At 44.5% G+C, this 27,786-nt stretch overlaps 1 protein-coding gene across 10 annotated transcripts in view; it reads right to left on the bottom strand.

The window, feature by feature from the left end:
• Positions 1-25,256, bottom strand: part of LOC125943964 (uncharacterized) — a 61,772-nt gene extending 36,516 nt beyond the window's left edge. For 2 of the 10 annotated variants that reach the window (XR_007466025.1, XR_007466028.1), the window contains exons 1-2: positions 23,646-25,256; positions 22,608-22,693 (exon numbers count right to left, since the gene is read on the bottom strand). Coding sequence is in view for 2 of the 10 variants with exons in the window: in XM_049663595.1 (XP_049519552.1) it covers positions 18,547-18,870; positions 22,608-22,693; positions 23,646-23,763 (528 nt within the window). In the remaining 8 variants the exon portion in view is untranslated. Of the gene's footprint in view, positions 1-17,940; positions 18,871-21,520; positions 21,607-22,607; positions 23,000-23,645 lie in introns of those variants that run through there. The other 8 variants (XR_007466023.1, XR_007466027.1, XR_007466024.1 and 5 more) reach the window with 7 other exon arrangements.
• Positions 25,257-27,786: the final 2,530 nt, after the last annotated feature.

Here is a 27,786-nt window from a genome sequence, read left to right as displayed (position 1 = left end):
ACGGACGCAGGCTTCCTGTGGCAGCCACCGAAATCTCATCCGTGGTGCCGGCAACTCTCGATTGTCCGCCGTGCCCTCAAAAGGATTGGTTCTCGGGCAGCAACGAAGGCTGGGATGGATCTGAGGAGTGCTTGCACCTCAACGTTTGGACGCCCTGCGCTGAGACCACGGCTGGCGGTGGCTGCAAGAAGCAGCCCGTCCTAGTCTTCCTGTTCGCCGAGGGCTTCCAGACAGGCAGCAACCAGCGCTTCGACGGCTCCCTGCTGGCTGCCTCTGAAAACCTTGTCGTGGTCGCTCCCAACTTCCGCCTTGGCGTCCTTGGTTTCTTCCACAAAGGTGACCTTCTTCCGACAAGCATACATAAACGACAGCGATATCTGTTAGGGGCCACGCAACCTTCCATGGAATACACGACAAATAGGCCTACACAAAGACTAATAAATTGCTGGGGCCATGGAACTACTTGACAAACACAATTAGATGCAGTACAAAGTCTTTCAAATTAACTAGAAAGGCGTTAAAACGACTGAAATAACAAAGCAGTTCGTCTCGAAAACAGTCTGTGGCTTCTCATTCCGATCACCATTTTTACTAAACAAAAATAATATTGCGGCAGGAAGTGTCATATTTGATCGTCAGAGTCAGCGATAGCATATACTTACCCCCGTGACCCTGCTCTCTATCTCCATGTGATGTCGAGCTTTACTGCAAACCTCGTGCGTGCAATCGGACCAAAACAAAATGTGTCGGGAAAGAATTAGTGACAGCCTCAAAAATATATAAATACTGCAGGGTAGTATTGCGCTGGCCGAGCGATTATTTGATTACAGTGATAATGCGTTGAAATCAAATATACGCGTACACCAGCCGTGGAGACTTAGCAGCTATGGTGTCGCGCTGCTAAACACGAGGTCCCGGGATGAAATCGCGGCCGCGGCGGCCACATTTGAATGGGGGCGAAATGCAAAAACGCCCGTGTCCCATGTATTGGGGGCACGTTATAGATAGTCAGGGTGTCAAAATTATTGCGGGTTTCTCACTACGGCGTGCCTGCAAATCAAATCGGAGTTTTCAAATCAAATCAGAGTTTTCATAATCAAATAGGTAAACCTCATCATTCATTCATTCATTCATTCGTTCGTTCGTTCGTTCATTTGTAATCAAATATTGCGCTACAGCCCACGTGATATGCGGTTCGTTACATGGCGCGCACAGCGGTGAGGTGTGGTCCGCATTTCTTTTTCTCAATTTTACAAATGCTACCATCGCCAGTTAACAGTCCAAGAACTTCTTTTCTCCAACCATTGAAAGTGCGTGATATAGGCAAGAAAGTTATCTCTTTAAAACACGCAATTTACATCAAGGAGACGCAAACACCGCACTGCCTCAAGCAGAGTCGCATTCAGTTTGACTAACGGTGTGGAGAGCTTGACCAATATGCCTTCAGCGTGCACCGGGCTTGAGCATATTAGTCGAATCGTCACGTTTAGCAATTGTTCAGTCAGCTTAGCACTAAAAGCGTTCAAGACGTGTGCAGTAGAACCCTCTGGTAAAGTTCCTCACACATTTCCAACACAAGTCTGCTGTTCCCGCATGGACGAATTTACACTCACACCACCCGATCACGCTCACAAACACTCCGCATGGGACTCTTGCCCTGGAATGAAGATGGTTTGCAGTGGTGAAATATAGGGCAGTAAACATGGGAGCTCCTGAAAGTTCTTCTTAAATGACCTGCATGAGAACGGCAAAACTGTATTCCTCAGCATCCACTGCACCAATATTGATGTGGTTTGTCGCACTTGAAAATAAAAGTTAAAGTCTACCGAAGCCAGCGGCTAGATTGTTTATCTTATCTATCAGTTCTTTAAAACAATTGCTTGACTATTAGTAAAGTTAACTAAATGAAGACAAATTTATAACTCTGTAACTCTGCAATAAAAAAATATTTAAATTAGGTCCACTGCACTTGTGGAGAAATTTAAAGCGGACAAAATGTGTGCAATATAAACTGCCCTCAAATACAGTATATACCACGGGATTTGTGAATAGAAGTTCTGCAAAACTCTTGTAGGTCGCGTAAGAATTTTACGCGAGCTGTAAACTTAATAGCGCATTTTCCCGCTTCCGGTGGTCTCACAGATACTGTTTCCAAAACAGAGAAATATTTTTGGTGAATTACGGATTTGTAAATTTCGCGCTTCAGTGTTTTTGAACTTGTCAATTTCTGGGAATTTTCCAAACCAAATTGCGGCGCTAAATCAAGAATCTGCCAGCTGCCGTCTGTATAACTCAGCTTTCCCTGTTTGGTGCAGCAAATTTCATTACCATTGGTTTAGCTGCGACGTGGTTGCAGCATTTCTGCGTCTCACGCGCACTTCAAGAGGAAAATGGGAGTTAACTTTGAGGTAAAGATTCGTTTAAACAGAGAGTACTGCACCTTACGAAAGATTTGAGGGGGAATGGGTCATAAGATAAGATCCCAGGTTACATGCAAATTGCCGGAAAATGTTCACAATACGAGGCCAGCAGTGATAGGCGACATGGCAGGGATTCGCTGACATAAATAGGAAAGTCAGGTTGCCGACGCCATGTTATCTGAACATATGCGCACCAGTCGGTGGACTCGCACGCAAGACCTTAACTGGGATTGTGGTGGGGAACTTTCGCAAGGTATAGTTTCAGCGCAGAACGAAAACTACGCATTGCAACATCAGCAACGTCCTTAATGACATCACGAGGCAAGACATAACCGTGAAGAAGTGCTCTGAGGAATGTGTAATACAAAGGAAGACTCAAGCGGCTTCATGCGTGTCTTTGAAAGTAGCCATTGCTAAACGTAACATCAATTTACAAACACAATGCAGTGACATTCGAATTAGGAGGCTGTAATATCTTCGCGGTTGATGTGATCGTCATCATCATCATCAGCTTATATTTATCTCCACTGCAGGATGACGTCCTCTCCCTGCGTTCTACAATTACCCCTGTCTTGCGCTAGCTGATTCCAACTTGCACCTGCAAATTTCCTAACTTCATCACCCCACCTAGTTTTCCGGCGTCCTCGACTGCGCTTCCCTTCTCTTGGTATCCATGCTGTAACTCTAATGGTCCAGCGTTTATCCATCCTACGCATTACGTGGCCTGCCCAGCTCCATTTCTCCCGCTTAATTTCTACTAGAATATCGGCTATCCCCGTTTGTTCTCTGATCCACACCGCTCTCTTCCTGTCTCTTAACGTTCGGCCTAACATTTTTCATTCCATCGCTCTTTGTGCGGTCCTTAACTTGTTCTCGAGCTTCTTTTTTAACCTCCAAGTTTCTGCCCCATATGTTAGCACCGGTAGAATGCAATTATTGTACACTTTTCATTTCAACGAGAGTGGTCAGGATTTGGTAATACCTGCCGTATGCACCCCAACCAATGTGATAGCTGCAGTCAAATCCACTATAATGGTGTATTTACTAGCTGTAATATCCTGAAAGCCCCTCCCTCCACCTCCCCTCAAAATAATGACGGTAAAAATTAACCCATCAACCGTGGTGATGATCAATCACGGAAGGCACCCTCTATAATTTCGTGGCGCTTCATGCCTGACCGCTAATGTTAGAAGTACGAGCTGCCTCTTTCCTTGTAATCTTAATTCTAGCCGTTATTAGCCCGAGTTGCTTAAGCGAATTGAAACAATTATTTGCTGTAAAGAGAGAAACATTTTTTTGCCTTTTTTTGTATCGGAACTGTACGAGACACTGATTGTTCTCAGATGCCTTTATTGTGGATGTACGGGCAAATTGTTTTTATTACTCTTCTATTTCGGCACATGTTTCCTGCTCTGTCTCCTTGCCGCCAGCGAATAGTTGCTAACCAGACAATTATTCTTTTTAAACTCTTTGCCTTTTATCTCTCTCTCTCTTTCTCTCTCTCGCTGTCATTTCCTATTGAACTTAGCAGACATTTGTACTGTAGGAGAACGACAGTTCTTTATTCTACATGTCCTCCGAGCATTTAGATATTGCTAATTTTGGCAGTATTTAGGCAAAAAAGTGGACACAATTCGTATCCCGAAGTCTAATGACCGCAAATTGGTGGCATCGGTGGTTGCAGACGGCCACGAGATGCCGGGCAACCTAGCACTGCACGACCAGGAGTTGGCGACAAAGTGGGTGCAAGGAAAACGTGGACCTGTTCGGCGGGGACTGGAACAACACGGTCCTCATGGGTGCTGCCACTGGCGCGTGGTCCATTGGCGCACATCTTGTCAGTACGAACCCGGTGTGGCGCTGGCGCACGCAGCGTATGCTCCTGCACAGCGAGTCCCCGTTCCGCAGGTTAGCTGGGTGATACCACGACGTATTCAGAAGTATTTTCAATTGTTTCATGCGTACGTTCCCTAAGGGTATTCACAAGGTAACTACATAGCGACGATATCTTTATTGACTTGGCACTGCGAAGCCTGTGTTGTAGACTCTGTAGTTATTTGGCAAGATTGAAACGAAGGAACTTGAATTCCATACGTGTTCGTAAAACTTCAAATTGGCGTTCCTGTATTGCAACACCCAGCGAAAAATAGGCGTTACAAACGCGCTTAGCCGTACGTGCATCCTGAAATTTGTACATTTGCTAGCATTCGACAAGCATTTTCCCCACATTTACACATCCAACAGCCTTTACGATGCCACCGTCAACATACTACATGCAGATGCCGGCATTTATCGACGCTTCGGCTGGTGATCGGGGATGGTGCGTCGATGTTAAAGGATGCGAGGGCATGCACGTCAATTTATTCGTTTTTCGATCGCTCCTCTCAATTCGCTTTGGCTTCGCTCGAGACATTACATAACCTGTCAAGGCTGCCGATGTATAAGATGGAAATGTTCAGTAACAGATAAAGCTAAGATAAAGGGTTTCCTAGGTTTATTTGTATTGTAGGTGGAACCGAAGAACACACATTATCAACGCCAGGTCCTCTTACGGCACGGCCCTGTCGTGCCGTGCCGTAAGAGGACCTGTCCGTTTGGTAGCGGTAGTTCTGGTGTGAAGGCATTGAACTTTATTCAGAGAATTGTCTACTGTGTTCGCGCTTGTTACTTTGGTTTCTACGCAGGAAGGCGTTCAGATATAAAACCAAAAAAGGAGGGGTCAGGTCAACACAGCTGATTTTTCGAAATATATATAAAAAAAACAATTGTCGGTGGTTAGTTTATTGTGCCATCAATTTCGTTAGCCCTCGCGCGCCTGCACATGTCAGAGCCGTCTTGGCGATGAGGCCCTTCGTGAAACTTAACCAAACATCACTGGCTGCCCAAAATAAACAAAATATTTCAACAGTAGGGCTCTACTGTCTCTCAAGTCGAACGTGATGGTTCACGGAGTGTGGTGATTAATTGATCATTTCTCTGACTAATTACTTGCTTGAATGATGGACGGGGTTTATTCTTACAAACATGCGTGGTTGCTTAGACATGGTGTAGAAAAGGGGTTCTGCACTGTATTAACCGGCTGCGACAGGCAGTAGCACAACGACACGCTAGCTGGTGGTGGAACAAAATTTATTGAAGGCACCGCTGCAATATATATATATATATATATATATATATATATATATATTGCAGTGGTGAAAGGATTTAAGAAAGGGAACGCAGAAGATAACGCGGCACAGGAGTCGGGGGGTGCAGGGGTACACGAACCAGGGGGTGCAACAAACATGCGCGCGCACAGCTGACTTGGCAGGTGCGCAGCAACGTCAACACAGACACTATAACGTGCACCTATTTCGATCACTTCACTTCCTTTAACATACGTGTAGCAACATTTCAATATAAGGGGGTCCATTCAAAGTATTCCGCAGCATCTGGATTACGAGTACCGAGAGATCGTGCCGAGCACCATGACGCTCTATTCGCTGAAGGACCACGCCACCTTAATGAATCGCGTATAAGTCTGAAATCAATATGAGTTCAAGTAGGCAGGTGGCTATGAAAATGCTACTGTAGGCCTACGCTTCCAAATTAACAGCCAAACGAAATGCGAGTGTTAGCGAATTTCACTCCCAATGCATCACTCCCAGTGGGGACATGCATTGATGCTGCCCGCTTTTGCTGAGCATCACCATGTCGTAGACGCTGAGCCATTGGTGCTGCTCGGAACGAGCTCTCGACAGTATAATTAGCAGTTTTGTTTTCACTTCAAACACTTCTTTTGTTTCTATAGCAATTATATGGACGTTCCAGGCGCATTTCTGCCTTCGCCGTGAGGTTCCGTATAAAGTCCAAGGCCGGTAAAATCGTCGCCGCGCGCAATATGCTGGGGGCGAGTGAAAGTGGGCGAAAGGTTGCTGGCTATCGCGGCTCAATCTCGCGAACGCAAGGGAGGAAAGCGGGAAGGCAGCGCGCCGTCTTCCGCCGCGCGCAATGCTCTGGGAGTAGGGTAGGGAGGGGTGGGATGAGGGGTATTCTACTACGCGCGGCCCGGGCGGTCGTGCGCTGTATCTTGAAAGCCATCTGCGTCTGGTGCGCAGTCCGGCGTGCGCTGTGTTTCCACCGCTTAGTTCACGTTTATGCGAGACGCGGCAGGAAGGCCAATTCGCTCGCTGCTGCTGCCGCACTTCATCACTGCAGCGTTTTGACAGTGAGTTTCCGCGGTCATAGAGTGAGATGCGTTCGTGTTTGCTTGTGCGCCTGACACCATGCTTGTTAATTTGATTAGTATGCGTATCTTTACAAGCTGATACGGCCGATAAAGCTACTGTCCTTACTTCGTATAGCTGTCCACTAATTTGCTATCGCAATCGATGTCGCCTTTCCGTCGAAACTGCAATTTTTTTAAAGTGCCCACAAATGCTATTCGAACCACGCCTCTATACATTACTGCCCAATTGGACATCATTTGCAAGGACAATTAAATCAGTTTATTCACTAATTAAACATATTACATTGAATAGCTTCTTAGTTGCAAACTTTACGGCAAGTGTTTATATCGGAATGTTGAAGGGAATCGTCATAAAATTCTAGTTCCGTGCTTAAGCATTTCGAAACGGCCAAGTAAACCTAAATAATTGGTCTCAAACTATTTGTTGAGCTTACCTGATTACGCACGCAGCACTGCGAAGCGTGACCCGCCGTGCTTGCTGAATGTCTATGGCGTTGAGCTGCTAAGCACCAGGTCGCGGGACCCGGCCACGGCGGCCGCATTTCGATTGGGCAAAATGCGAGGACACCCGTGGAGTTGTATCAAGGTGCACGTTAAAGAACCCCAGGTGGTTCAAATTAAACGGGAGGCCTCTACTGGGGCGCGCCTCAGAATCAGATCGTGGTTTTTCGCACGTAAAACCCTATGTATAGGAGAGGCCTTCGTCCTGCAGTGGACATAAAATAGAGGCTGATGATGATGAGATATATATGTATGTATGTATGTATGTATGTATGTATGTATGTATGTATGTATGCATCTATATATAATTGCGAAGGGCAGCTTGTGGTGCAACCCACCTGTTACGTAGCAGGGTGGCGTAAAATGAAGCTGCTGTCGCACTTCCCCCTTCCCGCGATCTGATTTCGATTGGCGCTGTGCGCAAATCCCGATTGGATGCCTAGTCCCGCCAGTCTCAGAGACAAGGTGGACCGCTTTATCGCGCCGTGTAGCTTCAATTTTCGCCACCCTTTTACGTCACGGGAGGGTTGCACCGCGAGCCGTGCTTAGCAGGGTTGTTTATCTGTAAGCAGGTAAATTCAACAAATAATTCGAGGGTAATTATTTCGGTTAATACGGCGGTATTAAATTGTTCAAACACGAAACTAGACTTTTAGGACAATTTCCTTCAACTTTCCTACATAAACATGTGCCACAAATTTTGTAGCTAAGAAGTATATAATGCAATCAGTTTAATTATTGAATTGATTGCTTTGGTTGTCATTGTAAATTGTGTCCGTGTAGGCACACAGTTATTGTGTGGTGATATGATTCGAGTAGCATTTGTGGGTATTTAAAAAAAGTGTTCGAAGTAAAAAAAACAAACAAACAAACCGTATACCGGTGTCTTTTTGCTATTAGGATTCTTTGGGAACCTCGCCCAGCTTGCGGTGTGTCCCGATAATTTAGGTCAGTAGGCAGTCCGTGATCAATAGGGCGGAGCATCACGCTGCTGTCCTGTCTGAGCCGAGTTCAAAACCAACCGTCGGACCAATTTGGGTACCAGGGTATTTCGCACTCTATATGTGCCGATTTTCAATAAATATGTTTGATGCCAACATGGGACACGGTGCAGGTGTCACTGGTTACGTGTCGTAAAGCATTTCATCAACAATTTGTAACCAATCATAAGGTAGTTTGCTAACAGCAATAAAGACGCCAATCATCTCGAAAGAGTTACTGCACCCTAAATTTTTTGTAGCAAGGAAAGCGTGGCTTTACAGTAGAGATAAGCTTTCTTCGCCTCTTGCCTGGAGCCTGGCGTTCGTCGTGGTTTCCTCACCGGGTACTTTTGCGGATATATATATATATATATATATATATATATATATATATGACCAACTTGCGCCATCGCGTCTGTGCTAACCGCTGTTTTGCCAGTAGACAAGTCAGGTGACCGCGTATGTACCGCTTGGTTTGTGCCCAAATGTAGTCCAATTTGGCACTGGGTGACCAAGAATGGATGACCAAGAATGGATGTTCCACTGATACGCAATTGGTATGAAATCTTAAGTGAATTTACACACGTGTCGCACTTATCTGTGCCAAAACACTTCTCATCAATTTTCTTTTCTCGACAACCATCAGGCATCGTTTTCGTCCTTGCGACGCCGATAGCCGAGAGCTTTCAGCGACGACGGTGGGATCGTCTCATTTGCTGCTGCAGCTGCCTCGGTAACTAGAAAAGCTTCGCGCCATTTAGGTGCCAATATTGGGTCGAATGTTAGTGCTTTTTATGAGAGCACAATTCTAATCTTTATAATGTATTGCTCAAATTTGGTGACATTTGGTTCGAAATGCACTTTTGTTTCACTTAGTTCTTTAACAAAACATGCTTTTATGCGTTGAAGGACCAAAATAACTGAAGCGCTGAAGTATTCGGTCTGAAACTTTTCGAATGAATGTTTCGTATAATTTAGGTCATTCTCATAATTTTTTCCGAGAATACACGTTCGAACTAACCAGCTACAAGTCGTAAATTGCTATTTGCATGGTGAAGCGACTATTTAAAACCTAACCAGCTAAACGTTCGTAATATATATATATATATATATATATATATATATATATATATATATATATATATATGTATAGATAGATAGTGAGGCCTTCTGCGCGGATGAAAGCTTCTGTCTGTTTGTTAGTAGTAACCTGAATAAGCGCCCGTATACTTTATTACTCCCGATTACATTGGTTTGTTTTGCCCATAATTTATAAACCCAAACTTTGCCTCCATATTTTACACTTTCACAAATATCACCCCTAACATCACCCATACCCCATCCCTCACTTCCCTCCTAGTTACAACGAAGCTTAAATTCCCTACATCATTTAGGGCTCTTGGAACACCTGTCAAATTCATATATAAAGCTTTGGGCGGTTCTGTTTGCAAAAACTGCCATCTTCGCTGTAATGAAGCCATGCAGCTGTGCTCAATGCCATCGGTCCACACTTGTAAATTGATAATATTTGCGGAGCTGCTCCGCCCTGCAAATCTTTTCCTGCTTCTTTTGTTTATGAACGTGAGGATTTCAGCGCGCTGAAAAAAGATACATGGAAAGTTGGTCTAAAAACACGGGAATTTCTTCAATTCAGATGAAAAATACGCTTTGTGCTTTTCGACTGACTGGAAAGTGAACATTACATTGTTTATCTCCAAGCAAGAACGCTATCAAAGAATACGTTAACCTTGCCACGTCAAAATAGCCCTGTACATTAGTTCAGGTTCTGAAGGACCAGCGGTTCGGCAACGCCCACAGAAAAGAACGACGCACACGTTGCGCTGACTAGAAAACATACCGAGTTTATTCTTTCCTGTCTTGTATTTTATAGGGCGCGGAAAATGTTGGTTGAGAAAACTTGACAGACGTATCGCGATAGCTAATATGTTTCTTTTTTTTAGAAGTAGTGATGGCGTTTTTGCTGTTTCGACATGTATAATACTCAAAGAAAAGAGGATGATACTCTTGCAATTGCTGGTGAACGCAATATGCTGGTCGCTCCTTTACGAGTGTTTCGTTCTAGTGGTGGTCCTTAATATGTCAACTATGATACACCAACCGGCCGAAGTCTTTCATACCCTTCTGCAGGAAAGTACTGAAGCACGGTATTTATTAGTTGCCTATATTTTCCCGATAGAAATGATTATATTGTAAAACTGAAAACTATGTTATTACTCCTGGCAGCCCAAGGTATATACTGCTTCTGTAGTTGCGCAGCACAATGCCGCGCTCGCGTAGAACATCACAAAGCGAAGCATCTGGCCGACGGGCTTATGTCAGCAGACAGCAACGACTTTCATTTGTTGCACAGCTTGGCATAATTCTGTCACTCATATATATATATATATATATATATATAATATAACAATTAAAATACACGACACTATTGATCGAGATGCTTTTTCAATGTAAACGAAGGCGTGCGAAATAACTGACAAAAATTACGAGGAAAAGTACGCTTTTCTATGATTTGTCAACGCGAAATAAATATTGTTCAATTGAACGCTGCTGAGCAGTCCTTAGAGATTTGCGCTTCGAGCAATGTACAATGGCGGAACATTCTGCCCGAGCCCGCAAACAGCAGCAGCCTGCCGCGCCAACGCCGCATCCCAAAGACGTCCTTCGATACGAGAGACCGAGGAAGCACCAGCGCCCACCAAGGCCGGTAGGCACACGAAGCAGCTAAGCCTAGTCGGGTTGAAAGAAAAAGATATGGGCCGCGCGCCGACTTCCGAGAGGGAGAACAAGTGTCATGTGGCGTCGCGGCGGTGCTCTCTCCCCTCACGCAACACCTGGCGCGCTAGCGGAACAGCAGGTATTCCATTTGACCCGCTGTGCTCCATCGAGACGCGCACGTGACGTCGCGTCGCAGCCAATGGGAATTTACCTGAAGTGTCTATGCTACAAACGACACACGCCGACGTTTTCGCTCAGTGGGTCATTAGACGCTTTTGCGTCAATGCATCAATAACAAACATGCAAGCATGTGCAGCAATGAACGTATGATAAACGGGTGCGTTGTACATAAGACTGGGAACACGGGAGGATGCTAATTATAATGATAGTCGGCGTCTTCTGGTTTCCTGTAAGTTAATGCGCGCATTTTCCAAAGAACACCTAGCCAACCCGCTCATAACCGCAGCTGACGGATCTATACAATTAAAGTGATCTTGGTAGTTTGTGAGTCAATGCATTCGAGAGGCAATTTGTAGCACTAAAAACGTCACAAAGATGTGAAAATGCCTGTACGCCGGTCTGTTGCATTCCATCCTACATACACGCATATAACTAATAATGCAGTGGTGACCTTGTTATCGACAATGGTGTGCATGCTTCGGCGAGTTAATTCATAGAAAAAACAAGCACAGTTTGAATGACGTGGACAGGAAAACGAAAACACACAGTGCTCTCTTCCTACAACGTTAATTGGTAGTACAGGTGTGCGCAGAAACAAAGAAAGCAATAGAAAGGGGCACAATTGTAGAAGCAGGCTTTATTGGGAAGTGTGATAGTTTCTGCGTTATTTACCCGCCTCTTGCTTTGACACTAGTAGAGATCACGCACATGAAATACTTTTGAAGGTTTTATAAAAGCGCCTAGTGAATCGTTAGCACAAAGCCTTTGAAGTGAGATTTCCACCCTTACGTTGGATATGATGAAGTTTTTTTTTTTTTTTTTTCATGTGGTGTTTGCATCACTGATAAATATTGTTGGAAGTCGGCGTCGTGTGCGTGTATATCACTGCCCCCGTCTTCCACGCTGCGATCGATTTGCCTTAACATCGATAGTCACCTAACTTCAGCACGCTGACATTCAGAGTGTGTCGTTCGTAGCGTAAATCCCATTCCTCTAAACGCGCAGAGTGCACTCGGCGAGCCCGGCCGCCTTCGCCGAGGCCGTGGGCTGCAGCCAGAACCAGAGCTCTTCGAGCTGTTTCACCGAGCTGCCGCTGCAAACGGTGCTCGAAGCGGGACGGCACTTTCCTTTCGGGCCAAACTATGAATCCCGACTGCTGCCTCAGGCTCCGTGGCACATGGCGCGCCGCTTCAACATCATCGAGAAACAGGTGGGCGCCCCGACTCCGTATGCATGGCTAACAGCGCACTTGTTCATAAAGCGATGTACGCGGAGGACACACGCGGTCAGAATAGTGGAAGCGCACAGCGATGTAAACACGTATCACGCACGGCATAGGTAATGTATTGGTGTGATTGTCAATATATGCCCGTAGAAGGACAGCGAGCGGAAGCGCTAAATTAGTTAAGACTCATACGGTGTTCTGTCAAAACTCTATTTGTTTGTTAATTTCGTTGTATAAGAGGGCGGAATAAGAATAAATCTCCAATTTCTATCAATAAACGACATGAAAAGTTCGGTAGGTAGGCTTTGTCACAAGTCTATAGTTTGCCGTAACCAAAATGGCCGCGTTTCCGATAGTAGGACTGATGCAGGGATGCTGAACAGAAAATTAAGTTGAGCGGTATTAGTAAATCACCCTTGTATAACAAGGAAGAAGCAACTGTAACAAAGGAAGCCGGCTTGGTAAGCCCGAAAAAACAATGTAAGAATGAAAGACGGGTGGCAACGACGCCCTGAAGTTTCCGTACTAACTCGTTTTCACGTCACGCATTCTCACGGCATCTACTCAGACCTAGTTAATATTTCTATCGATATGTATCAGGTTCATTGTATTCTGAAGGAGTAAACTACAGAAATGAGCAAGGTTCAACAACATCCTGGCAAAACTCTCAGAATTTGACAACATAGTTTGTAACCCATGACGGAAGAATGAGATGCCGGCGTTAAGGTTGCGGCGCAAAATAAAAAAATAAATAAAAATGGACCATTGACCTTTATTTTGGCTTCGATAAATTAACCTATGGCTATGAAATTAAATATAATATCGTTCTCGCAGGATACATCATCTTTCCTCACCTGTTAAACGTTTCTCATTGTTGTCATTTTAAAGTTCAGACAAACAGATTGCAAGCTTCTAGGCTGCATGAAATGGTGGTCTGCACGAATGACGCCACCATCCCGCTTGTTGACACACAGATTTAGCCGATGTACGCCATCTTGACTAGACCAAAGGAGGAGCGTGAGAAAATGTAGTAGCAGGCTTTGCATATCGGACGAAGAAATCCCAGCTTTGGTACGTCATCGGGAGGTAGCGAATTTCAAGGTAAATTGTTGTGTTCGGGCCGTCGTGGCTCAACAAAACTGCTAGAATCTTGTTAACTTCAACTTTTCGCAGTTTTATAATATAGCGTATTCTCTTTCTACCGATCAAAATATACATGAGTGTGAGTAAGCGCCGTCAAATGTCATGATGTTGTCATGAGTAAGGCGCCGGCGGCGCCATAAAAGAAGACAAGGACGATGTGAGCGGAGCGTTCTGAACGGCGCGAGCGCGCGAGGCGCGTGACCCGAGGCGTGATCGAAGGAGAAACGGCGTTGTCTGAGCATTATCGACGTGGTTCCGGGCCAGGAAGGTCGCATCGCCAGCACCGCTCTGGCGACGGGAGACTTGGGGGTCTGGCCGAGTCCGTGACGTTGGCCGTCCATGGTGTGGCCGTCGGCCTCGGCAAGTTCGAGTGAGGCTCCTGGACCGGCTGCAGCCTCTCACGGCAGGACCGGGCACCCCAGAAAGGACCCCTCTTCCAAGGCAGACCGGCACGCTCGATGATCCCCGGAACGCCACGTCGGCACTCGGGAAAGGAGCGAGACGGAAGCAGCGGCCGAGGACGTCGCTAGGCCTAACCCGTCACCTCTCCCGGCCACGTCAGCAGCAGCGACCGGGTTACCCAGGCTTCCGAGACGAGCCCGTTGAAAGACCGACTTCTACGCAGCAACCTTTATGCGACGGTCGGCGAAACAACCACATCGAAGAGTTTACAAGACTCCGGCCGGGAAAATACGCGCATCGACGGACTTTCGTAAGAAAGACTTTCCTCTATCGTCACTACAGTAGGCCAGTGATGCCAGACTTTGGGGTAGGAAGGGCCTAAGACTAACGGAGGCGAAGTTAAGGATATTTATTGAGTCATTAGGTTGTACATTTTTGTTAACATTTATTTATGCATTGTGTTCTAGTTCAGGGTGTTTTTGGCTGTACACCCATCTGGCACCCACTGTGGAGGGTGCCAGATGGGTGTACAGCCCCTGTACCAGATGTCAAATAGCTTGAACCGAACTTTAAAGTGGAACACTTTATAGATGAATGAGACATATGGTATATTGCTTACAGTTGCCTGAACCTAAATGTTTTTTTTAAGTTAATTTATAGTTAAACAATATATATGTATAATGCATGTGGAGATTTAAAATATTATTCCATGCACAGTAAAAGTTTTTACACCCAGAAGGGTGTAAATAGGCTTGTCGCAGAGACGACACCCTAAGGGTGTAAGTTAGCACCTATTTTACAAGGTGCCTTTTCGGCGCACCCTCCAGCAAGAGTGTCCATGTAAAGAAACTGCAGGGTATTGTGAAAACACCTCAACCAAAGGGTGGCACCTACACCCTTCATTATTTTTCCTTACTTAACACTCACTGTGGAGGGTGCCAGATGGGTGTACAGCCCCTGTACCAGATGTCAAATAGCTTGAACCGAACTTTAAAGTGGAACACTTTATAGATGAATGAGACCTATGGTATATTGCTTACAGTTGCCTGAACTTAAATGTTTTTTTAAGTTAATTTATAGTTAAACAATATATATGTATAATGCATGTGGAGATTTAAAATATTATTCCATGCACAGTAAAAGTTTTTACACCCAGAAGGGTGTAAATAGGCTTGTCGCAGAGACGACACCCTAAGGGTGTAAGTTAGCACCTATTTTACAAGGTGCCTTTTCGGCACACCCTAAAACAAGGGTGCCCATGTAAAGAAACTGTAGGGTGTTGTGAAAACACCCCAACCGAAGGGTGGCAGCTACACCCTTCATTTATTTTTCCTTATTTAACACCCACTGTGGAGGGTGCCAGATGGGTGTACAGCCCCTGTACCAGATGTCAAATAGCTTGAACCGAACTTTAAAGTGGAACACTTTATAGATGAATGAGACCTATGGTATATTGCTTACAGTTGCCTGAACTTAAATGTTTTTTTTAAGTTAATTTATAGTTAAACAATATATATGTATAATGCATGTGGAGATTTAAAATATTATTCCATGCACAGTAAAAGTTTTTACACCCAGAAGGGTGTAAATAGGCTTGTCGCAGAGACGACACCCTAAGGGTGTAAGTTAGCACCTATTTTACAAGGTGCCTTTTTGGCACACCCTAAAACAAGGGTGCCCATGTAAAGAAACTGTAGGGTGTTGTGAAAACACCCCAACCGAAGGGTGGCAGCTACACCCTTCATTTATTTTTCCTTATTTAACACCCACTGTGGAGGGTGCCAGATGGGTGTACAGCCCCTGTACCAGATGTCAAATAGCTTGAACCGAACTTTAAAGTGGAACACTTTATAGATGAATGAGACATATGGTATATTGCTTACAGTTGCCTGAACCTAAATGTTTTTTTTAAGTTAATTTATAGTTAAACAATATATATGTATAATGCATGTGGAGATTTAAAATATTATTCCATGCACAGTAAAAGTTTTTACACCCAGAAGGGTGTAAATAGGCTTGTCGCAGAGACGACACCCTAAGGGTGTAAGTTAGCACCTATTTTACAAGGTGCCTTTTCGGCACACCCTAAAACAAGGGTGCCCATGTAAAGAAACTGTAGGGTGTTGTGAAAACACCCCAACCGAAGGGTGGCAGCTACACCCTTCATTTATTTTTCCTTATTTAACACCCACTGTGGAGGGTGCCAGATGGGTGTACAGCCCCTGTACCAGATGTCAAATAGCTTGAACCGAACTTTAAAGTGGAACACTTTATAGATGAATGAGACCTATGGTATATTGCTTACAGTTGCCTGAACTTAAATGTTTTTTTAAAGTTAAATTATAGTTAAACAATATATATGTATAATGCATGTGGAGATTTAAAATATTATTCCATGAGCCGTGCTTTGAAAAGTGCATGTTGTCTCATGCAGGAGTTCAATATGCATCATGGTCTCAGTCATCGGAGATGTATCACTTTTTTTTAAATCTGCTCAAGCTATACAATTCAAACACAAGTTATACGTATCGTACACATGCACTATACACACACAAAAACATCACATTTAGCATGTCTTAGATCTCTGGCTAATATGTATTCTGCTTCACTCCATGGACATGCAAAAGAAGTCACTGCTGCATTCGTACAAAAATGCAAAGCTTAACTAAATGGTGAAGCATATATATGAGACCTATATGTAACAATTTGAAAAGAAAATGTGAATGAACTTTATTGTATTTCATACAAGGAGCAATAAAATACAAACATTATTTGTAAAGTATCACTGCAGTTAACAATATATAGTTTGCAACTGATCACAGTAATTCACATGGATCACAGTATATCTGTGGTATAATATACGTGTATACTGAGTACAAGTGAGAGAGTACGAGTCAGTAAAAGCAGAGCAGCCATTTGCAAAAAAAAACTGTGTGGTGGCCTTCACACAAAAAAATTATAGTACATTAACAGAGGTGACACCACATATATATCTGCTCTTCATCTGTGCATATTTCACCTGAGTACACAATAAGATTTGTTCAACAGTAATATCACACAACTCTGTAAGGGTGTTTCTACAAACACATTGCTGATATGTAAAAACAGCCGTTCTGAAATAAAACAACGGTTCCTTTGGAGACATGCCACCAGCAGTGTCGACCACGAGGTTATGGGTGATACATGGTAATTAATTGCTAAATAACAAAAATAAAATACATTTTATTTTTAGTTTGAGTGGACTCATCGTAATCGGGAAATTATATAGACTTTAGAATCTGGAAAAAATGCAATTACCCACACAACTGCAGCACGATGAACTTTGGCTATCACAGCATGCGAAACTGTACCCGAGGCTACAGTGAGCACAGACGCGCCCTTCGAGGGGGCGTTCTGCTCACATCACCCAACAGTGGGCAGCAATAGGGATTCGTGCAGTGTGCTGGTAGCCCGCTTCTGGGCGACGTAAGCAAAATGTTGCCTTGAGTTTCAGCAGCATCTCAGTTTCAGTTTCGCGTGCTCAGACAGCCTAAATTCATCACGCCACAGTTCTGCGAGTAATTGTATTTTTCCAGATCCAAAAGTTCACATGTCTTGTGCAGAGAGCTTGCTTTAATTTCCTGGTTACAATGAGTCTGCTGAAACTAAAAGTAAGATATATTAGCATTGTTAATTAGCAACTAATACCAGATATCAGCCATCCACCCATGGTCGGCACCACTGACAGCATTGCTGTCTTCTAACGAGCCGTCCTTGTACTTCAGAACGGCTATTTTTAAATATTACGTAAATTCTTTGTAGAAACACCAGTATATGTAGTATATAAGCGACTAGCTTTCACTCGGATGAGGCATTGGCAACACATGTACAAAAAATAAACGAGCTAAAGATACTACAGCCTGCCAGCAGATTCATAAAGGTTAAGCAAAGGATGCCGGTATTCATGACAATGTAACAGTACTTCAGCCTGATAATTGTTCCACGCAACATTGTTTTACAATCCAAAACTTGTAAAAACCTTGTAAAACCTTATAAAAATTGGATACTCTGTTGCGTTTTGACTAGTATGTCAGGCCTCAGCTGCTAAGTTATACATAATAAGCATAAAACATAGTTGATAAAAGGACAGTCAAACCACAAAAACTTTCACTTGTATTGGAAAGGTTACACAATGCAACACATGCGCAAAATATAAAATATTGACCAAGCAGCATGTTACGAAAAGTTGAGCACTGGCTGCCAGTGTTGATGTGCCCTATAAGGGAATACAAACGTTAACAGTTGTATCATGCAGTACTTATAAGCTGGGACATTGTTCCCATTGTTCCCTGGCTGGCAAATAGGTTTCATAAACAAACTATGTTAAGGAAGAGCAAGCAAGCTATAATCTTTGTATAAAACTGCTGACAATTGTTTCACACACATTAATGTTAAGGCAGACCTCATTAGAACTAGACGTATTGTAATCTTTTCAGCAATAGCAACACCCAGCAACGTTTTCGATAAGTACGTGCAGACTACAGTACACCACGTTTGTTTTTTGCTGACCTACACTTGGGCACTATTACATTGTCTGTCAAGTCATCAGAACAAAAAAAGGTGCAGTCTATAGGTGGTTGGCACAAGCAGCGGAAGAAGTTACTGGATCATGCTATTATCGTGATCAAAAAGAAAGAAAATGATACATTAAAAATTGCACAAAACTATTGCTCAAGCTATTGCACAAAATTGTCAGGCTAGCATTCGTATGGTAACGTACATGAACCTCGGTGTCGCATTGCCTGCACAACTCTGTTCACAAACTTTGTAACAACCACTTGGCATTATTACATTCAAACCAAAAAACAATCGTTCCAGTACTGCACTGGTGCTGAAGTATTTAGGCCCATATACTATGTTCAATACAAAAAATGCACTCATGATTGCGATGACCCCTTCCTCCGCATTTTTTACCATGAACAGCCGCTCCTTGTTGACACAGAGGTGGAGAAACTCTGCCTGTTCCAGGTTGTGGCCAGAATACACCACACAGGGGGTGAGTGGAACCCTCTCGTCCTGCAATGACAACAAAGAAAGCTTACTGATCATGAAAGTATATTAATGCTTTTGTGTAAGCACAATATAAAGGGGTTGCTATGCTTGTCACGGAGCGGCATATTTTCGAGAGATTTCGAGTGGTTTTGACGCCAATTAACGGCCGCCAAAAAAAACGTCGTGTCCTCACTGTGCGGCGTATAATTTCGAGAAGGCGACAGGCCGATTAACGGGCGTCAAAAATGTCGTGGCCCCACGGGGTGGCATCTCGTTTCGAGACATCGACACGCCGATTAACGGACCTAGAGGTGTGCGTCCGTGTGGTGCATGCAGTGCCGGGGCTCGACCTTGGAGAGAGGGCAATCTACCATCCTTCGTCCATGCTGAAAGGGGCACGGCCAAGACTTTTGGGGGGAGTCATGAATTAGGTGAACTCTGCATACCGGCAGTTGCCCTACATAGGGAACTAGAGAAAGGAGAGGCTATTTAAGTGCACGTTTTGGTCCCAGCTAATTAGTCTAGAAGCTGAACCTATGTGCTGCTGAGAAGCCATCAGGGGGCTAGTGCCGTCCAGTATCTCCTGGGCTGCCTGGCCACGTCGGAATTCCGAGGAACTAGTTGACGAACGAGACTAAAAACCAACGTCTGCAACGAAGCTCACGGTAGATCGCCTTAAGTTAGCTCAACCTGCTTAAGAGAAGACGTCAAATCTAGACTCCCGGGAAATCCAGCCCAGCAATTGCAGCCACCTCAGCAAGATCGGCCTGCCAGCATTCTTGCGGAAAGCTTCGCGCGCCGACTTCACGGTTTATGGTCTTGCTGCTGCCCGGCCATGCGTATGACATCGTTGTTTTCTTTTGAACATTATTTTAGTGAAATGCTGTTATGTGTCATTCTTGTATATTTGATCCGCGCCCTGTTTCATATGTATATGTATTGTTAATTGCTCATCACATTTCTCCGTCATCATTGTGTTTCAGGGGCGCTATAACGTAAAAAGATTCCAAACTGTTTTGATTCCAATTTCTGCAATCAGCCTCCACGATTGGTCAAAACATTTTCAAGCCACTCCCAACTTCGCCTGTCTGTCACGTCACGTCACGAAAACCGCGACAGCTCCCCATCTGATATAACGTGTACACACTGATTATGCATGATAAAACCGCACAAAAGAAAAATAATCATTCCTGATTCGACGCCTTTTCACCATTAGCCCTCTGCTATTATCCAATGTTTTCTGGATACGCCCACTTCGCCTATCTGTCACGCGACCTCACAAAACTGCGAAAACTCACCACGTCAAAGTGACGTGTATGCGAAAAAAAATGAATTATGCCGAATAAAACGGAAAATTTCTCTTAATAGCCACAGACTGCCCCATTCCGAAAGGAATAAAAGATGGCTGCCCACGGATCACTCAGGCTCTCGCTACTCGTACCTGCCAGTGAGCATGTAATTATTTGCGCATGATAAACATTTTTGTGTATGAGTAAAACGTTATCGAGCCTTTTCGCCATGCATACAACATCGCTCTGCCAACTCTTCCTTGCTGAGGATCCATTTTAGCGGCATTCTTATTCTTCCATTGCACGCTGCCGCGATTTTCGACCAGCCACCGCAAGCTAAGTAAGGCGAAGCGGACCAATCGGAGAAGCTGGCACCACCCTCTTCATGCGGTTATCTATTTTCACTGTGCTGGCTCGGCCCCATCGAAACCCTCTCCACTAGAGCGTGCTCCTCTTGTCAGCCAATTAGATAAGAAAAACCGCTGAGTATAAGCAATGTTATTGGTTTTCAAAGCGAACAAAGGTGACCTCCTATAAACGAGGAGAGTGCTTGATTGAGTTGTTCAGACAACGCCGCGGGTCACCGCCCGATGCTTGCATCGGTGGTTATGTAAATTTGACATCAGGAGTTTGCAATCAATACTGTTTGGAATCATTTTATGTTATAGCGCCCCAGGTGTGTTTGTATTGTCTTTTTTATTATTTTATTTCATTAATTGTGTATACTTATCTGGCGATAAATATCTGTTTTTTTTGTTTACTCACGACTCTCACTCTTTCACTCTGTTCGCTTGAGTACGGAAGACCAACCGGCTTGTATACCCCATCGATTGACTTCGCGCCGACGATGAACGGGTGACAGCTATGACACTTATGCAAGCAAGTATAATGCCATGCAGCCTTAAGTGCAAACAATGTAGGCTGTAGAGAAGCTTAACACAACCCAGCATTATTCGAATAACCTGTGTAATCCAAGCAAGGTCATTTTTGCAGCATAGATGCTCCTCACATCGAGTGCAAGAGCAGTTAAAAATTGTTCGTTTGTTCATCCTTACGTTTTGTATATTGACTTATGATTTAATTGCTGTTTTTTATTATTTATACATGTATTGTTGTTATTCTTCCTAATATGTACAGCACTTATTCATGATTGTATCGCCCCCCCCCCCCATGTAATACACTCCCTGTGAGGGCCTTTACCGGTAGCATGAATAAATTAAAATGAATAAATAGGTGGTGAAATTAGGTAGCATGTCAGTTCACATTTAAAAAAAAGCATCTGGATCTTTATACAGTTGCCAAACTGTTCCCACGATTGAAGCCATTTGAGGAATTACAGCATTGTTTAGATCCAATTTAATTAACAAAAATGTGAAGGAACTTACGTCCTCATCTACAAATAGCGCTGGCACTGCTGGTTGTTCCTTCCCATTTGAAGCAATTGTCCTCAGAGTTGCAACAGCAAGGAGGTCTGTAAACAGATGACAATTCGTGTTAGCTTCAATGGTCGCACGGACATATGCAATACAATTGCACAAAATTCTTGTTCTTTTTTACTTGTAAAACCTCTGTTTACCTTTGATTCAACAATATCTTTGTTTTATAAAAGTGCTGAATATACCAATCACAAAGCCAGAGGTTATAATCGTCACACAGAAAATTTCGATCGCGATCGAGGGGACCGCACTACCATGTAGATCAAACGTGGTAAATTCCTCGGCGTAACCTATTCTCCGCACACAGGCGCGGTATTTTGGACAGCCATTCCCGCACCTGCGGGTCAGCCATGCCAGATTATACCTTTCTCACGCCTTACAGCGCTCTACCTTCAAAATACCATCACTGATTTACCCGGGGGAGCAGTTTAGGCATTTTCTTTCAGTTAATATGTTTTGAAAAGTCACGGAGAGCATACGGAATGACCAACCGGCTTGTATACCCCGTCGATTGACTTCGCGCCGACGACGAACGGGTGACAGCTGTGACACTTATGCAAGCAAGTATAATGTCATGCAGCCTTAACTGCAAACAATGTAGGCTGTAGAGAAGCTTAACACAACCCAGCATTATTCGAATAACCCATGTAATCCAAGCAAGGTCATTTTTGAAGCATAGATGCTCCTCACATCGAGTGCAAGAGCAGTTCAAAATTGTTCGTTTGTTCATCCTTACGTTTTGTATATTGACATGTATTGTTGTTGTTCTTCCTAACATGTACAGCACTTATTAATCATTGTATCGCCTCCCCCCCCCCCATATGTAATACACTCCCTTTGAGGGCCTTTACCGGTAGCATGAATAAATAAAAATGAATAAATAGCTGGTGAAATTAGGTAGCATGTCAGTTCACATTTAAAGAAAAGCATCCGGATCTTTATACAGTTGTCAAACTGTTTCTACGATTGAAGCCGTTTGAGGAATTACTGCATTGTTTAGATCCGATTTCATTAACAAAAATGTGAAGGAACTTACGTCCTCATGTACAAATAGCGCTGGCACTGCTGGTTGTTCCTTCCCATTTGAAGCAATTGTCCTCAGAGTTGCAACAGCAAGGAGGTCTGTAAACAGATGACAATTCGTGTTAGCTTCAATGGTCGCACGGACATATGCAATACAATTGCACAAAATTCTTGTTCTTTTTTACTTGTAAAACCTCTGTTTACCTTTGATTCAACAATATCTTTGTTTTATAAAAGTGCTGAATATAGCAATCACAAACCAAGAGGTTATAATCGTCACACAGAAAATTTCGATCGCGATCGAGGGGACCGCACTACCATGTAGATCAAACGTGGTAAATTCCTCGTTGGCGTAACCTATTCTCCGCGCACAGGCGCGGTATTTCGGACAGCCATTCCCGCGCCTGCGGGTCAGTCATGCCAGATCATACCTTTCTCACGCCTTACGGCGCTCTACCTTAAAAATACCATCACTGATTTTTTTCGGGGGAGCAGTTTAGGCATTTTCTTTGAGTTAATATGTTTTGAAATGTCACGGAGAGCATACGGAGCGACCAACCGGCTTGTTTACCCCGTCGATTGACTTCGCGCCAACGACGAACGGGTGACAGCTGTGACACTTATGCAAGCAAGTATAATGTCATGCAGAGTTAACTGCAAACAATTTAGGCTGCAGAGAAGCTTAACACATACGAAAAGGCTGGCATGAGCGAAAATACTGCTCCAGGACAGTAGCCCCGGTCTCCACTACGGCCCCTACTGCTCCCCCGGGAAAATCAGTGATGTTATTTTGAAGGTAGAGGCGCGAGAAAGCTATATAATCCGGCATGACTGATACAGCACGAGCGCCGCAGGCGTGAGTATGTCCATCCGAGGTAACGCGCCCGTGCGAGAATAGGTGACGCCAACGAATAATCTACCCCGAACGTAATCCTTTTTCCCATTCACGCGTCCTTTTTGCCGTAAGACGCCGTTTACTGGCATTTTCTAAACAATATTTCTGATCGCGACGCCGGCTTACCACATACAAACAAGATGACAACGGGCTTACCTCGTGAGCAAGTTACGAGCACGTAGACGAACATCCGTTGAGGGGGTAGCGCTGAGCCAACACGGCTGAGCTTAGCGCTACCGTTGAGGGCAGGCTTTCCGTATCCAAGCATGCACATACGTGCACCTGAACACACGACTTCTTGCGTGCAGAGTTTGCATGCAGAGTTTTGTAGACGAAGTGAAACACATTCAGCACAAATATCCCCGCGCTATGACGGCACACCACGACCACACACGCGCACGTCACACAGCGACAAATTCGGAACTTCGCCATTTTGAACATGCCGAGAGTCAACCAGCGTAACCATCCATCGCTTCTGTTCTTCGCTCCCGTTGCGTCAATCTCTGTTCCTTGAGGCCTTGCTCCACTCTTGAGTACAAATCAAGACATATTTACGGTGAACTAACAATCTGCACAACATAAAACGATAAAAGCCGACTGACTACACATTCGCAGCTGCATCAACCGCTTGTTAGATCCTTCGAGACCGGAGGCGCAGCGCACGGTGCCACCTGGTGCCGCGCTCTGTGAGCACGGAGAACAAATCAGATTCGGTTTCGTTTTCCAGTTTATGCTGTAGTTGCTGGAACTGTAAAATTATTACTCGACAAATTATTTAACTCTGAAAGAGGATAACGCTTCCTCTTCGACAAGGTAGTGCAGTTTGTTCAAAGAGATAGAAAAAGCAAGGAGAGGAAAGGCAAGCAAGTCAACCAGACAAGCGTCCGATTTCCTACTGGGGATGGCAAACCCCAGTGCCCCTGTGTTGCAATGCAGTGCACTGCAATCTATCTAGTGTAGTGCTAATTTGGGGTGGTTGGTGCATGTAATGAACGGGTAAATAATGAGTTGTGTCATAACTTTTTATCAATGTTAGAACGTATATTTTACGAGGACTGATATCCATAAAAATACTTTTTCATTAATATTTTGATAGGTCATATTGTTATTTCAATATTGAAGCGAGACAATATGTGAAGTTTAGCCATTTGACAGGAATGCTGTCAGCGGCACCAGCCTCGCAAAATATACACCTGAATAGTGTCGCATAATGCACTGGTGTTCCACATATATGCACCAAAAAGCTTTTCTCGAAAAATAGAAAGGAGAACGTCATGCAAGCACTTTCGAAGGAATATCTTAAAAACTTGATTCGCTCACCAAGTTCGCACTTACTGGGTGCATTTTGCGTACAGGCTGACTTGAATTTTGTAATTACCGCATGCTCTTTAAATTGAAAATGAAAGCTAGCCGATTGCAATAAGTACATATGGATTTTAATACTTTACGATAGATACACTTAACATGAATTGCCTTGAACACTGTATTACCGAATAAAGCGCCTTTATTATCACCAATGCTCTGGGCATGTTATATATAGCCTTTGTCGAAGACGCATGCGCACACATGTGTGTACGCATACATATTTGTGCGTCACTTACACCCTTCTTGAGCATAAAGAAACACCCTTGGTGCCAATCGGAGGGTGCAAAAGATGTACGCACCCTATATATAGGGTGTAGTATTGTAAAATAATGACAAAAGGGTGTGAAAGGGTGTAAGCAAGGGTGTTAAAATTAAAATACACCCTTTTTACACCCTTTTGGGTGTAAAAATTTTTGCTGTGTAGCATAGGCTCCATGCTGCAGAAAATGGAGCCCAAGAGCGACTCCTCTTCCAAGGAATAAAGTGGCGAGTAGATATTCTGACTCACTACTTCATAGTTAGTTGTGCTGGCGCAGGCACTGTGACACACAAAGGTAGTGGAAACAAAAACACATGACATGGAAAGCGCGAAATGTCAACTGAGTTTGGTGCACAAGACGGAAGAACTTATACCCGTATAGACACTATCATCAGCTGGCTGTGGTTATATGTGCTATAAAGGTGGAGATAAGATAATCAGAATGAATCAGAACTGACAAGGTGACACACTTGAATCATATCGAGCTGATATTATGTTGGAAATGAGTGACGATGAGGGTAAGACCACCGACGCCTCGCTCACGCCAGGCTTCAGCACCAGCCACAACTGGGCAAAATGGTTCCCACATCACTCTCGTCACTTTGCGCTTTCTTTCTGAGGACGATTTCCGCGCTGTGTGAAAGATGGTGTGCACCGCATCTCGTGCAGTGCACAGCCAAGTTGCCTATGCATTTATTAGGCTGATCCCAGAGCTTCTGAGAGAGAGAGAGAGAGAATAAACATCCTTAATGTGTAAATGCAGCTTTTGAGAGGCGTCCTCATTCCAGAATGCCTTGAGCTCGGGCCACGTCACTAGACCCTCGCAATCAGCCGTTGCTGAGTCTTCGAGGTTGGAGCTGGCCAAGGCTCTCTCCCAAAGCTCGTTGGTTTTGTAAGGGTTCGGAGTATGAGTTGTGCCTCTCTGCCGCCCCCTACTAAGTGCCAGAGGGACCCGGGCTCTGCGCAGAAGCGGCATGGCGGAGAGAATTTGTGTAGGGGGCTAGTGAGGTGGTTCTGGTTGGGTGGGGGAATGCGTTAACCTGTAGAGCTCGGAGGAATCGCCCCTGCTCTCTAGGTAGTGACTTGTGTGGGGGTGCATATGTTCTGCGGTTAGCTTGTAGTGTTGTGTGATGTCTTGGTATGAGACTAGAGGCTGCATGCGCTCGGGTTCAGATTCCTCGGCGTCGGCTCGGGGGGTCAAATCTCGAGCCACGTGGTTGGCGACCGCGTTGCCAGGAATGCCGTGATGAGCTGGCGCCCAGATGATTATCACTGATCTGGTCTGGCGGCTTTGATTTATTATCTTGAGCGTAGTGGCATGCATTCTGCGCTAGCGAAGTTGCGGCCGCCTGTTGGAGTCGGTAAACTATGACTTCAACCTGTGTTTGGGAGAGCGCGAGGGCTATGGCATGTGCATGATCAAAAATACCGGCCCATAGCTTCTGATTCCAGCACCGGTGCATAATGTAAGCGCAGTTGCATGCGAGCGGCACTTTGGAAATGACTCCCGCTTCGTACGCAACATGTACCCAATTTTTCATGTGCGAACAGGCAGGTTTAAGAGACCGCTCACATGCAACCATGCTTACGTAGGATAATGTGCTGGTGCTTGAATCAGAGTCTCGCGTAGCACAGGTTTCAGCCTAGTAAATGCGCCAGTCAACTTAGCTGCGCACTTCACGAGATGCGGTTGCACACTCTTTTGAAAGTACGGAAATCCTGCTTAGAAACAAGCGCACAAAGTGATGAGAGAGATACGAGAAGCATTTCGCATGGTTGCGGCGGCTGCTGCAGCGTGCGTCAGTGAGCCACCTGTGTCTCTATCTCGTCACCAAACTCAATTTCAAACATAATATCGCCTCTGTATAATTCGAGTGGGTCACCATGCCGGTTCTGATTTATTCTTATTATCTTTTCTCTGCCATGTTTAGTGCATGTAACACCCAGCTGAAGCTAGCGGCTATGACTATAAATCCTTATTCAATAAACTCGGCTGACAGTTTGCACTTCAGTTGTATGTTTTAGCTTCCACTAACTGTGTGTGTCACGGAGCAACAAACAATGAAGCTAAACTAGAGCCTTTTTAAGCTTTGCTTGCCTTACTCACTACTTCATTCCTGGAAGAGATATTTTTGCTTCCAAACAGGCAGCCATGAAGAAATCACAGACGAATAAAGAGTGCAAAGAATACTATTGCGTCTGTTAGTTCATTGCATGCGTACATGCATACCAGTTCCCGATAGGTGAGCTACACAGATCTCCCAAATGTCTGCTCATTTGCTGCATCCTGTGACCAGAGTCTCGACAGACTTTCTGCAGACATGCTGCATACTGCTTCTACACAGACTGAGCAGACTGTCTGCAGAAAGGGTGTATCAATTGCCCGCTGAGAGGTTACAGGAAGTGACAGAAAGTGTCACCTGTCTGCACGCTTTCTGCATCCGGGTGACTCAGAGTCTGTAAGATTTCTCAGCAATACTGCAACTTTTTTGTAAGGGCCGACGCAGTGAACCCACTTGCATACCCAGGCATACCCAGGATCCAACGGAAAACGGCTATAACCGACACAGAGAAACGGAGAGCTACTTGAACTCTGAGTCATAATAAATATAACCGCACTAAAACGAACAAAGAACAAAAGTAAGCATGTACTGGTGTGTCGGAAATGAAATT

This window comes from Dermacentor silvarum, chromosome 3 (genome assembly GCF_013339745.2).
Source record: "Dermacentor silvarum isolate Dsil-2018 chromosome 3, BIME_Dsil_1.4, whole genome shotgun sequence".
NCBI classification, from domain to species: Eukaryota; Metazoa; Arthropoda; class Arachnida; order Ixodida; family Ixodidae; genus Dermacentor; species Dermacentor silvarum.
The sequence above is the reverse complement of the archived record's forward strand: the minus strand, read 5'-3'. Positions and strand labels throughout refer to the sequence as shown.